At 41.3% G+C, this 14,527-nt stretch overlaps 1 protein-coding gene across 1 annotated transcript in view; it reads left to right on the forward strand.

Annotated features, from left to right (window-relative positions):
- Nucleotides 1-14,527, forward strand: part of kmt2ca (lysine (K)-specific methyltransferase 2Ca) — a 168,146-nt gene that overhangs the window by 119,060 nt on the left and 34,559 nt on the right. Inside the window, exons 19-26 of the mRNA XM_016231219.1 lie at nt 9,058-9,239; nt 10,550-10,714; nt 10,911-11,020; nt 11,542-11,619; nt 11,729-11,941; nt 12,631-12,750; nt 12,834-12,953; nt 13,965-14,159. Of these exons, the coding sequence (XP_016086705.1) occupies nt 9,058-9,239; nt 10,550-10,714; nt 10,911-11,020; nt 11,542-11,619; nt 11,729-11,941; nt 12,631-12,750; nt 12,834-12,953; nt 13,965-14,159 (1,183 nt within the window). The remainder of the gene's footprint in view (nt 1-9,057; nt 9,240-10,549; nt 10,715-10,910; nt 11,021-11,541; nt 11,620-11,728; nt 11,942-12,630; nt 12,751-12,833; nt 12,954-13,964; nt 14,160-14,527) is intronic.

Raw genomic sequence — 14,527 nt, forward strand, 5'->3', positions numbered from 1 at the left:
ATTAATGAAAATTCTGCTATTAATTCACCCTCATGTTGTTCTAAATCCATTTTTCCATTTAATACAATAGATAAAATGCTACTTTTTCCGTATAATGAAAGTGGGTGAGGATTTATACTGTCAAGCTCCAAAAGCTATAAAAGTAGTCCATACAAATAGTGTGCTATATTTTTGTAATCTTCTAAAGCAATAAAATTGCTTTGTTTGGTGAACAGACTGGAATTATCTTATATCTCATATTATTACTGGAATTATATTATTAAGAGTGTTTTCACACCTGTAGATTGATTGCTTTGTTCTGAAAATGGGATTAAAATTATTACAATGTTGCTTTTTATTCTTGGTGTGGTTCGCTTTCACACGGCGAAGTTTAAAGGGTTAGTTTGTGCAAAAATTATGTAATCATTTATTTACCCTCATGTCTTTCCAATGCCAAAAGACTTTTGTTAATCTTCGAAACACAAATGAAGATGAAATGAAACCTAAGAGATTTCGGTCCCTCTATTTGAAAATCCACGCAACCAACACTTTGAGATTCAACAAATTTGTAAAGGCATTGTAAAAGCAATCCATATGAATTTAGCGGTCTAAATAGTTTGTTCAGTATCTCACTATGGGATACACCCAAGGCGTGACCGATTGCGGAAGCACCAATGACACTACGTCTGCCAACCATGGCAGACCAATCGCTGCAGCGATCAGGAAGTCCCGCCTCCCTGTATTTAAACTGCAGCTACCTGCTGTCTCGTCATTCTTGTGCTCTTCCCCATGGAAGGTTTTCGGAAGCTGTCCTCAGCAGACTTTTGGAATTATTGCTCAACCGTTTACTGATGAAGACGCAAGGTAACGCCCCGAATGTAATTTTTTCCTTAAAGTTTCGTTGAGTGACCGCACTTAAAGTTGGGTTACTAACACGTTAAGGTGAGTTTTTCAGCTCTTAAGTTCTCAAAAAAAGAGAGCGCTCACTACTCTCAGCACAGCTCCGTACAAGATTTTACATTGTGGTGGACTTACCGTATGAAGAGAGTGCAGTCGCTGTCATGGCCACCTTCGAAAGAGCCAGAAAGCCACAGAGGGAACAGCCGTCCTCCTCATCCTTGTGCTTGTGGAGCGTGGATTTCGACCAAGGATTCTCACGGTCTCTGCATCTCATGCCTGGGTGCTAAACACACTCAGGCAGCACTATCCAACCCTGAGGGCTGCCCTCACTGTGTGACTTTCTCGAATAAAACCCGAAAAAAGGAACCGAGTGGCAGCCACAGCAAAGTTGGACCCATGCCTCTCTGCTCAACCCAGAGAGGAAACCCATGGAGTGTCCACAGACCTCAAGCTCGTGGGGAGATATGATGGATAGTGTGTCACCAGTTCTTCCCCCGCTGTTTGAAGATCCTTTACCGGGAGAGGAAGACGATGATGACGAGGTACTGTCGACCATCCTCGAAGACTAGGATGATGACAACGAGGATGCCATTCTCCCTCCAAATCAGTCCCATCCGCCGAACGTGCAGGATGTGAGCTCACCCTCCCCTGTGCAGGTGGACACAGATCTGCTGGAGGTCTGTCGTAGGGCCGTGGCTAAGCTGTCCGTCGATTGGCCATCCCAACCGACAGGGAAAGGGGCTGATAGAGACCTCTACGATGGGAAAAGGCTCCTGTCACATCTCCCACCAGCGAGACAATTTATACCGGCCGCCCTTTGTTTTCCAGAAGATTTACAAATCCTCCGTGCTGACGGTTCGCGCTTTGATCGCGACATCTCTCCTCATGGCCTATCAAGCCAAGCTTTTTGAGGAAATGTGTTATCAACTGGACTGCGGATCTCCCAAACCTGCACTCTGGGAGGAGATATGTGTCATCACAGATTTAAACCTGCGTACATCTCGTGGAGCCGTGCAAAGTTGCGGACCCAGCATGGGCATGGCAGTTGAGGGAGAGAGATCGCTGTGGCTGAGCTTGTCCGGACTCTCGAAGAAAGAGAAAGTGGAGTTTTTGGATGCCCCCATCGATCCAAAAGCTAAGTTTGATGCGACTGTTACAGCGATGCAGCAACAATGCGATCAACGGAAGAGGGAAGGGGAGGCATTCAAGGTTTGTCTCCCCAGAAAGCCGGTGGCTCGGCCTTATTATCCGAGCCGGCCAAGTTTCAGACCCTCGGGGAAAGTAGGTCAGTCTGATAATCAGCCTTCCCACCCCACCCCGCCGCAACAACCGGGAAGTGCATTCGCGCTGACAAAACCCGGGTTTGTGAAACCAAAACCGTCGTATGCAGCCGCAGCAGCGAAGCATCTTTCAACCAACCCCCAGGGTAACAAGAAGCGGCGGGCTACCTGAGACATCGGTTCAGTTTCAGGAAGGGATTGGAGACAGCACTCAGAGTTTCTCTGTCTCATCCCTTCAGAACGTTCCACTTCTCCCTCCCGCGGGGAAAAGGAGAAGGGATTCGACTACATGAATCGTTCCTGCAGACCGTTCGGTGTCAAATGTATGCAGACGTGTGGCCCATGTTCCCCAGGTGCCCCCCGAAACAGTGTCTCCCCCTCTACCCATTGGCATTTGTTCCGAGGGAGGAGAACCAAGAGGTAACAAACATCCCAACACAATTAAAAGGTTCTCTGTCGCATCCAGGCCAAGGGCTAAGGGCGCAGAGTGGAATTAAAAAATTAATTAATCACAAAAATTTAGTCCAAACAAAGATGAATATAACTCCTTTACTGGAACAAATTTCCCTCCCTTCACCACTAGAGGGTGCCGCAACACCGCTAGTGAGCGAAGATGGGAAAGTACAAGTTCAAAATGCTTTCACGCAAAACATTGTCAAAATATTCGTCAGGGAGACTGGTTCACCTCAGTAGATCTCCAGGACACATATTTTCACATAGATATCTTTCCTGCGCCACAGGAAAAATCTCACATATAAAAATACAGCATACGAGTATGCGAAAATTCCCTTTGGCCTCTCCCTAGCTCTGAGAATTTTTACCAAATGTGTAGAGGGGGCTCTGACTCGGTTAAGGAATATGGGAGTCAGAGTCTTGTCTTATCTAGACGACCTGCTCGTGTGTGCACCGTCTCCACACCAAGCAGTGGTCAATACAAATACACTGGTGACTCATCTGGAGAGACTAGGTTTCAAGATAAACCAGACAAAGAGCTGTCTGACCCCTTCACAGGAAATAGTCTACCTGGGTCTCAGATTGAATTCAGTGGAGTTTTGAGCATTTCTGTCAGAGGAGCGCATTGAGGCATTTCGCCGCTGCATCTCCCTTTTTCAAAGAGGGAAAACAGTCTCTCTCAGATTATGCCTCCGGTTACTGGGGTTGATGGCCTCAACACTAGCAGTGGTCCCCCTGGGACTACTGCGAATGAGGGAATTTCAAAACTGGGCGGCGTCACAGGGCATCCGCTCCAAGAGCTGCCTCAGCCACAAAGTGCACATCTCACCAGAATGCATGAACGCTCTCTGCTACTGGAGACCTCCATCATTTCAGGACAGGATACCCTCTGTGTCCGGTCGTTTCAAGGAAAGTGGTGATGACAGACGTGTCCCTCACAGGCTGGGGAGCTGTGTTCGAAGGCAGAACAGTGAGAGGAGTTTGGTCTGAGGGAAGAGCACATACATTTTCTAGAGCTACTGACAGTATTGCTGGCTCCGAAACATTTTGTTATCTCAAAACTCATAATGTATTGTTCAGAATGGACAATACAACGGTGATAGCCTATATAAATCGGCAAGGAGGCTTACACTCTCGCAAACTTCACATGTTAGCGAAGAAGCTGATAATGTGGGGCAGCGCGAACCTTGTTGCGCGCGACGCATGATCCAGGAATAATGAACAGGGGAGCAGATTTGCTGTCCAGAGGGAACCCGCTGTACGGGGAGTGGAGACTTCATCCCCAGGTGGTTCAGATGATATGGTAGAGATTCGGTCGAGCTGCCGTAGATCCCTTGGCATCACGCGAAAACGCGCAGTGTCTCCTGTTCTTCTCTCTAGCAGGCGACGATGCACCGTTGGGTGTGGATGCTCTAGCCCATGAATGGCCAGACGCGCTACTGTATGCGTTCCCCCAGATAAGCCTAATCGAGCCAACATTATGGAGGGTAAGAGAGCGCGGTCATATGATGATTCTAATAGCACCATACTGGCCGGGGAGACTGTGGGTAGCGGAGATTGCACAGCTGCTCTGCGACCAGCCATGGCCATTACCAGCACACAGGGATCTTCTCTCCCAAGTGAGGAGATATTCCACCCCTCCCCGCAGAAGCTGTCTGTTTGGGCCTGGCCCGTGAGAGGCTGAATTTAAATGCAGCTGGTTTACCTCCTAAGGTCATTGAGACGATTCAGAACGCGAGGGCCACATGCTTCAGCATGCTCTTTATACAGTCTCAAATAGGGAATGTTCGAAGCATGGTGTGCAGAAAGAACCGTCGTCCTTTATTTGTGTTAAATTTTGGATGTGTTATGTTTCTTGCAAGACCTCCTGGACAAAGGCAGAGCTTTTTCCACGGTTAAGGTTTATTTGGCCGTTATCTCGACATTTCGTATAGGACTTGACTCGGGTACTATAGGCCAGCAGCCTCTCGTTTGCCACACTGTTTATGTCCAGTGCGGACTCTACAAGTATATGTGCAAAGTCCAGGGCACTTTTCAAAAGCAATCAGCTTTTTGTTTTCGTGGGCAGACTCTTTCAAGGGAAAGCCTGTCTCCCGTCAATGTCTCTTGCACTGGGTTTTGGAGGCAATCGTGTTATGTTATTATAATAATGCGGATGTGGAGCCCCCAAGAGAGTTACGGGCTCACACAACTAGAGGGATAGCTACGTCCTGGACGCTATTTAAGGGCATTTCTATTCAGGAAATCTGTGCTGCGGCTAGCTGGTCTTCCCCACACACCTTTGTGAGGTTCTAAAGACTATATGTAACAGAACCTTCATTTGCCCATTCGGTCCTTGGAGCGTGTGGACATGTTATCCTTTAATCACATGAGGTATTCCATTCCACTTTAGTGTCGATTTTTTCAGACTGTACTGATCTGCATTTAACCACTCGTACCAGGACAGAGAGGTATAATTCAGATCGTAGTCATTTTTAGTCTGCTTCGTCAGCATATCGGCAATACGGAAGTTGTCTATATCCCATATTGAGATACCGAACGAATGTTAGAAAGAGAACTTTAGGTTACTACCGTAACCCCGGTTCTCTGATAACATGAAGGGAGGTATCTCATAATATTGCCCTCCTTGCTTGTCCCGCACTGAGAAGAGATGTGCGGAGAATGACGAGACAGCAGGTAGCTGCGGTTTATATACAGGGAGGCTGGACTCCCTGATCGCTGCAGCGATTGGTCTGCCATGGTTGGCAGACGTGGTTTCATTGGTGCTTCCGCAATCGGTCATGCCTAGGGCATTCCCATAGTGAGATATCCAAATCTGACCTCAGAAGACTACAGAGGATAGTTCGGACTGCTGAGCGAATCACTGGCACAACCCTCCCTTCTCTCCAAGAACTGTACTCATCCAGAGTGAGCAAAAGGGCTAGCAAAATCACTCTGGACCCCTCACATCCAGCACACTCCCTATTTGAACTGTTGCCATCTGGTCGACGCTACAGAGCACTGAGCACCAGAACGACCAGACACAGGAACAGTTTCTTTCCTCAGGCAATCCATCTCATGAACACCTAACAATAATCGTGGAACACACAACACTAGTATACATTATTTATTTAACACACATACTTATTTACATTTCAAATTTGCACATATCATACCTGTACATACAAAATTGTCTATATTATATATTGTGTTTTTGCTTTTTTGTACATTGTCTATTTTGTATATTTTTATAGTATTCTTTTTATTATCTGTGTCCTGTCTTGTCACTGTCATTCTGTTGCACCGTGGAGCTTTTGTCACTAAAACAAATTCCTCGTATGTGTAAACATACCTGGCAATAAAGCTCATTCTGATTCTGATTCTGAGATAGGTTAAACGTACCTATTAAGCTCACCAAAATCTACATTGAGTCATTTTTAGTGCACAAGATATTGTTTTCAGTACAAGAAGTTATATTAATATAAAATATTAATCTCTCACACAAAAATATAAAATTTTATTTTAAATGACAAAAGCATTTGAATTAAGATATACATCATTAAATGCAAAAAGTCTGGCTGTGCTTAATGGGTACATTGTTGTACCCTTTAAGCACACCCTTGTTCCCATTAAGCTCACATCATGTTTTATTAAAAAGTCTTGTTTATTTTGAACAACATTCTTAAAGAATAGTTGAAAAAATGTTTAATTTGAAGGTAAGTCAATCACAAAAAAACAACAACAACAACAACACTAAAATCAAGCAACAAGGCACTCAATTTGATCAGTTATACATTCTGCCAGGGATTTGGATTTTTGGCCAGCTGTGTTTTTCCTTTTTGTGTGTCTGTGTTTGTGAGTTGGTGTATCCCGGGGTGTGGCTATGCTCTCCTCTCTGTGGCTGATAGCTGAATGTGAATCACCTGCTGCCAATCAACTCATCGGCCTCCAGTATTTAAACCCTGGGTCTTCAGTCATTTTCTGCCAGATCGTTCTGTCTGCCTATGTGACCTCACGCCACCTGCATTTATCCTGAATTCTGCCCGCCACGCCCGATCCACATTCTCTTATTGGTTTCAGTACAAAAAGTTATGTTAAAATAAAATATTAATCTCTCGCATGAAAATATTAAATTTTATTTGAAATGACAAAAGCATTTAAATTAAGATATACATCTTTAAATGCAAAAAGTCTGGCTGTGGTTAATGGGTACATGTTTGTACCCTTTAAGCACACCCCTGTTTCCATTAAGCTCGCATCATGTTTTATTAAAAATTCTTGTTTATTTTAAACAACCTTTTTAAAGAAAAATGGAAAAATATATATTTTTTTAATGTACAAAGTCAATCACAAAAAAAACAGAATACTAAAATCAAGCAACAAGGCATTCTATGGAACGATATTCCGGACAATTTTCAAATAGAATAGCAAATTGTATTTTCAATTGCGTTTTCAGTATGTGGACGCATAAATTGTGACATAATCCAAATGCAATTGCCAATTTGATCAGTTATAAATTCATAGTGAAGTGTCATTTAAGCACATTGCCGCATCTAGACTAATCCACATTCAGCTAAGTAACACATTCAAAAATCAAATAAATCCAAAACCAATCAATCATTTCATTCACGGGGATGAACACAGAAACTAGCCTCATTATGAATCTTCTTATTAAATGGATGTCAACTTATCTATAGTCTCTTAAGGCTGGACTACACTGCATGAGTTTTGCTCTGATTTTTCACCGATTTACAGTCTGGAGAATTTGATGCTAATTGCCAAAGGTCAGAGCCAGTCTGCAAATTTGAGTCGTCTGATTTCATAGAAAATCGATTAACTTTACTTAAAGTGACAACCATCAGTTAATATTTAAAGTCTGTTTATGAGGTTAGTTACAGAGATGTTCATTGTGGAAGAGCTTAAAGAGAGCACACTGAGCTTAATTGGAGCAGCAACAATTTTTAATAAATTTCATGTAATCATTAAAATGACAAGATTTTGCTAAATAAATAGTCTAGGTCATGTATTAAGGTCATACATATTTTATCATGAACAACTATTATTAACAATATCTATGAAATTATACTTTATCTTATTGATGTCACACTGAAGCTGTGTGATTTTCATAGAAATGTACCCTTTAAGCTCACCTTAAAATAATATGAAATCTTTAAAAAATACAGCAGTTTAAAACCACAGACCAGCAATAAACTGTTAATTTATAATATTATGGATTTAAAAGTACAAGCCAGTAATGCCGTTGAAGTAATTTATTAGCGTAGCACCCAATCTTATACAGCTAGTCAGCTGACTGTGTTCTGTAGCATCTGCGCTATGTTGCTAAAACTATCTTTTGGATCTAATGTAATTATTTCCCACATCCAAGTTCCATGTTATAATATGCAAAAATCTAAACATGAATCTCTTAATTTTACAATAAGTAGTGAAACTTACCCAGAATAAAGGCTTAAATATCTATTTTTAAAAAAAGCACATTTAAGGAGCTACTCTTTTGGTGAAAGTTTTCAGACTACTTTCAAAATGGCTTCCAGACAGTGTGAACACATGGACAGCCATATCTCAGTGAGCAATGATCTGATTGACTTAAACATACAGGAGGTATGCAGTAACAAACACATCAATTGGTTAAGACATCAAGTATGATAATACATTATTTTTTATTTTCATAATCGGAGCTCAAATATGGAAGTGTGCTTAATGGGTATGTGAGCTCAATAGGTACGTTTACCCTACTTCACTTCATGCTGTCAGAGAAACCGGGGTTACAATAGTAACCTAAAGTTTTCTGAACAGACACAATTGCTTTATATGATAAAGAGTTTTAATGTAGGCTTTTGTCAAACATTTGCCAGTGCACTTACACAGAGCACCTAAAAAATGGTCAGTGCCAGCTCAATCGTACAAACCTCATCATTCTCATGCCAAGAAAGTACAGTTGAACTTCTGTTTTGATGTGCTGTATGTAAGTGCATTGATCAATGTGCATAAAAAGCCTAAATAAATGAGTTCATCGTATAAAGTAATTGTGTCTCTTCAGAAGACTTGAATGAAACTGCTCGATTGATATGGATTATTTTGAAGCTTCGAGTTTTGGTTCTGTGGACTTTTAATGGAGGCACAGAAATCTCTCAGATCTTTTATTTTGTGGATAAACTAACCCTATAATTTACCTGATGAGTTATGGACTACTTTCATGGTGCTCTTTTGGAGTTTGACTGCCCCTGGTCACTTTGTGGTTGGAATGATTTATCACCACATACATTGATCTATAAATGCCAGTAAATCATTCTGACAAATACCTTTGACTCCACAGACATCTTACTGCTGTGTTCTTTGTGTTTCTTATATCCATCCAGATTATAGCCTGTTAAATATATAACCCTCCATCACCCTTTAAACTAGTGCTTTGACCTCAAGTGTGTGTTTGTGTGTGTGTCTGTTTTAGATCACAAAAGTGGTGTTGAGTAAAGGCTGGCGCTGTCTGGAGTGCACAGTTTGTGAGGCATGTGGGCAGGCCAGTGACCCCGGGCGCTTGCTGCTCTGTGATGACTGTGACATTAGCTACCACACATACTGTCTGAACCCACCACTGCAGAATGTACCCAAAGGCAGCTGGAAGTGCAAGTGGTATGTACACACACACAAACAGAAGTCTTCACTAAAATTAGATGCAGCTTTGGACCGTAGCCCAGTGTGTACTGTCATAGTTCTGTCTTCATCTTTGTCATTTTTTTAAACCATCAAGATTATTTGCAAGCTTGTGTTAATCTCATAAATTAACACATTGTTTTTCTTGCATGTATTAAATGAATGTGACCTGTCAGTTTGAATATGCAGGTTGGATAGTGAGATTTGTGTATGGAGCTACAATAGCTTGAAAATGATTATTTACAAAATATGATTCACAAGTCTTTGATTCAAGAACATTGAATGAATGAATAACACTAATATGTAAATGATGGCTGGCAGATGAAAATCCATAACGATCCAGAAACATGATGATTTTCAAATGCAGATCTAACAGTTGTTTTGCATTTGTGCATCTTATTTTGCAATAGAAATTGTTATGAGTCTGTAAATTGCTGTTTGCAAATATATTCCATTTTTATGAATGCAAAGTAGCTTTTGCATTTGCGAATCATATTTAGTAAATATATTAATTTTAAGACTGTTTTAGCTCCATATTTGAGAGCTAAGGTGAAGGGGAACATTTTCCATAAATAACGAGCTGAATTTTGAACTCTTTCTCATAGAAAGCTTGTAAGAACACGTGTAATATAGTGCATTAGTCATGTTGACTTATTTGAGAGGATGTACTTAATTGTCCTAAAAAAGTATTTCATAACATCATTATGCAAAATCTTGATCCTAATCATCCCCTCAGTTTCTTTATGTAAAATACAGCTTTTAGTTCTTTCTCTTGATTTTGAGGTGAAATATAACCTTTATTATATAACATTTTCTTTACAGATGCCATGTCAATTTCTTTCATTTAAATCTCACTATCGCTCTCAGTGCTTTAGCACTATCTCTTTGTTAGCTTCATATCTCTTTTTTTCTCTCTCTCTACCCATCTAACACTCTCTTGATCTTTAGCAGCTGTTTTCAAACAAGATCGAAAGGGATTTCCTACATATTTGCTGTAATATCACATGTAATCCTCATTCAAACAGAGCTGGGTTTTGTATTGCATTGTGACACATTCGGTCGGAGCTTTACATGGATTGGAGCCATTTAAATATTTATTTTTAAGGCAGTGCAGTCAATGCTAAGCCTGTGCAAACAAGAGGCATGTCCATTCACAGAAAGGCCACAAAATAAGTGTAAAAGTATAGATTTAGACATTTATGATTAAAAGTGTGTGTGTGTCTGGGATAATGTGTATTTGCACTCTCATGTATGTTATATCGGTGTGTAAATGTTTTGTTCTCCATCAGGTGTGTATTGTGTACTCAGTGTGGAGCCACGTCGCCTGGCCTGCGCTGTGAGTGGCAGAATAACTACACGCAATGCGGTCCGTGTGCGAGTCTCACGGTTTGTCCTGTGTGCGCGCGTAGCTACAGACAGGAAGAGCTTATCCTACAGTGCCGGCAGTGTGACAGGTGGGTGGCACTCCATCATGCCAAATGCCATAACAGCAGAATAAAAAAGTATCCTGGGAAATGGCTCAGCAGTAGATTAGTACATGAATAAACGCAGGTGTTGATGGGGGAAAATATTCATCACGTTGAGCATGTGATATTTGCTTGCTTTGTGACTGGTTGTGAATGTGGTCTAATCATGACGTTTGGTCTGCAGGTGGGTTCATGCCTCATGTCAGGGGCTGAACTCTGATGAAGAGGTGGAGAGTGCAGCAGATGAGGGCTTTGACTGCTCTCTATGTAGAACACATACCATGTCCACACCTGGTAAGACATGAACACATTTTCAAAAATCACATTTAATCAGTATGTGTTTGTAGTTTGGATTGAGTTTGTAAATTGAGTTCATGCCTCGATCTGTTTGTTCAAACTACAAAGAACTAAACAGATTTGATTTGGATATGCCAAAAAATCTGATTTTTGCTCCGTGTCTGAACAAAAATGCCCTAATCGCAGCTTCAGGTGAATGTGCTTCAGGAATTGTCTCTTGTTGATTCCTGTATGATGTGCATGTTGATGCACAATTTTTTCTGTAACAGATGGACACTAGAGTGTTTTGGTCATTGAAACTTTGTTCTAGCAAAATGTGGTTCATTAAAAAAAGCAGATGGGCTGAATTTTAAATCAAGCTGCAACCTGTTCATGTGAATTAAGCAGCAGTTAATGTAATCTGCCTTTAATGGCTCCAGACTGTCCTCTTATCAATAAATAACTAAACAAATGACTGTGAATACGCAGTGTTTACCTGAAATAAGTCAATCTTCCGTCTTGCTTTTGTGTTGTTACAGGTGGCACAGTGGCAAAGGTCATGGACATCAACGAGCCTCCTGTAGTGGCACAGCTTCTTACGAAAGTCAAGGAAAATGGTATTAATGCTTTTTTTTTAATTTAATTTAGCTGTGTAACAGTTATGTTACTTAAATTGCTGAAGTGTCAGAGCGATAGTCATCATTGCTGTGTTCTGTTCTGTGCCAGAATTCCAACGGACCTACACTCAGGATGGTGTGTGTCTGACTGAGTCAGGCTTGTGCCAGCTCCAGAGTTTATGTGTCCAGGCCGCCCGCCGCAGACGACCCAAACCCAAACTTAAGCTGAAGATCATCAATCAAAACAGTGTGGCTGTGTTGCAGACAACCCCTGATCCCCAGTCTGAGCTCTTCAGGGATGGAGACATGGACGACAGTAGAGGTAAAGAATGTGTTTGTGCTTAAAATTGACTTCCTTTTTTTTTTTTATGTTAGCCCTGCCCCAAACTCTCACCATTGGTCGAATGAGTGCTAATGTGCTGGGTTGATCAGGATGCCCAAAGAAGCTCAAATTATTGTCTCTACATATTCAAATGGGCTAAGAAAGTGTTTTGACATTAAAACATTGCACACATCACATTTAAAAAAGAAAAAAAAGTTAATCAATCACTACGACTAGACCATTAGATTTTGTTTTTAGGCATCATTCTTGAATCAAACCATTGTTCTTTTAGTGTCAATATTTAATAGTTAATATTTTGAATTAGATTTTATTTTTATATTTTCTGTTTTCATTTTATGTCTTTCCTCACTCTGTGTCCATGCGGTGGACCGTGGTGGAGTGGGGGTTGTTGGGTCAGATTCAGCCAATGTGGTGCAACCAGAAATAGACTTACCTGAAATGGTTTCTCCAGGAATGTAGCCACGATGAATCACCCTCTCCTGGCCCAAAGCTAATACGTCATCCTGAATTATAGAGATGAATGTCAAGACCTCACTGTCCGAGTCCCACGTTATTAATTCCTGATTGCATTCATTATCTAGTTTAGGGGTCCAGCAGCTGTATTTTTTTTAACTGACACTATTTTAAGTTAAATAAGATTTTGGTTTCCCATCTTTCACCCTCTATAGGTATTGGTGGGTTTATGGTGCGTCAGAGGAGCAAAGCAGGGCAGGGGAAAGGCAAGCGGTCTCTCAGTTGGAAAAACTCCACAAGCTCACTTACAGAGAACTTCACAGGAAAGGAAGAAGGTATGGTCTGGACATCTCAGGTTTTCATGTATATTTATTTTGGTATACTCTTAGTTGTTGCATCAAGTTGATCTTTTCACCAGGTTGGAATGAACCAGACAATCCTGTGGATGGGACACCCATCATCAGTGAGCCTCTGGAGAAAGTCAAGAAGAGATACAGGAAGAAAAAAACCAAACTTGAGGAGGCCTTCCCCTCGTACCCAATTTATAAAGATGAATTAATTTAAGTTCCTCAACAAACTGTACAATTTGAACTCTCTGGAATGGCTTTCCCCTTACACTTCCATTTTGCTTGTTTTTACAAACTGAGTCTAAATTATTTTCTTTGGAAACAGAGAACACTCCACAGATGTTGTCAATAGAGCGTAACTTGTATTGAATCTGGAACATTATTTGAACCACAAGCCACTCCAGAGGAATAAAGCTGTAATAAGTGTACTACATAAGTCACTTTATATAAAAGTGTCTTCTAATTACTTAATTACTAGTTCTCTCAGTAAACATAGGCATCCCTGTCAGGACCTCAGAGCGTGTTTGAACTGAGGAATGAAATGAAGTGATCAGGGATTTTGTGAGCATGTGCAGGGTTGACACGTGCTCTTAAAAAGACCATCATGCTCAGCGTGGAGATGCAGTGATGCGTTAACTGTAACAGCTGTCACTTTAGGCGTTCCTGTTTGTCAAACCTGAAATTAGACGTAAAGGTCATCACCAGAGGAATGTCTTGAATCAATGATTTAAATTGCAGCACATTAGGCCTTTAATGTTTTAACACTGCTGGGAGCCATCACATTGGTAGTTTGGTACTGTTAGATATTCTGAAGTGGTACAAACGTGCTTCACCGTGTAGCACTGTGGCAACCTTTTGACATTTAGGGCATAAAAATTTCAGCAAAAAAAACCTATGATTTTCACCTGATGGGTGGCAAAATGGGCAGAAAAAAAATTGTGATTAATTTACATTGAAGGATGAGCCATATCTAGACAGCAAAATGTCATAAAGACTTGGATTAACCATTCAGATTACCCTAGGAATCACCTAGCAAGTACCCAGAACATTGTAACTACTGCATAACAGTGCACTAGAAACTACCCAGGGCATTTTTTGTGCAGTTTTTGCAGTTAAAAACAACTAATATTTTCTTGAGAGTGTGAAAATCTAGTATGAACTTGGAGTGCTTGTGCATTATTAACTTGTGTACATGTTTATGTTACAGGAGGCGTTTTTTGGGAAAGAACTTCTGGGTAAAAGCAAGCAGACCAAGCCAGCTCTGAAAACAGGGCTTGTGGAGGAAGAAGCCAGTCATGCAGACAGTAAATCACAGAGCAGCAGCTTCCTTGACCCTTTATCTGACCCACTTCTGAGTACCACTTCCACTCCAGTCTCGTCTAAAGCAGGACCACTGCGTATGTTCAGCTGTACCTACACACACATTTTCCAAATACACACACAGAGTACTGCCCAGAGAAAATAGACATTCCTACCCCCAATGTGATTTGCCTTTGTTTAGAGATGAAATAGTTTTTTCTGCTCTGACCAGTCAGGTCATTTTTTCTGCTCTAGACTGCAGTGAATTCTGCAGGGAGATATAGTGCACATTATCACCGTTCCTCCCGCTTTCCCATCTGCACACACTGAATGCATCACACAACCCAACAGTACTGCAGAATCCTACATTGTAACTCCAGTGGTTTGCATTAGAGACCATCTCGGTTCATCTTTTGCCACAGGGACTAAAGAAGATGAACCATACAAATGAACTTTTTTACCCCCA

The sequence above is a fragment of the Sinocyclocheilus grahami genome, unplaced genomic scaffold (assembly GCF_001515645.1).
Source record: "Sinocyclocheilus grahami isolate Dianchi unplaced genomic scaffold, SAMN03320097.WGS_v1.1 scaffold385.1, whole genome shotgun sequence".
In the NCBI taxonomy this organism is placed as follows: Eukaryota; Metazoa; Chordata; class Actinopteri; order Cypriniformes; family Cyprinidae; genus Sinocyclocheilus; species Sinocyclocheilus grahami.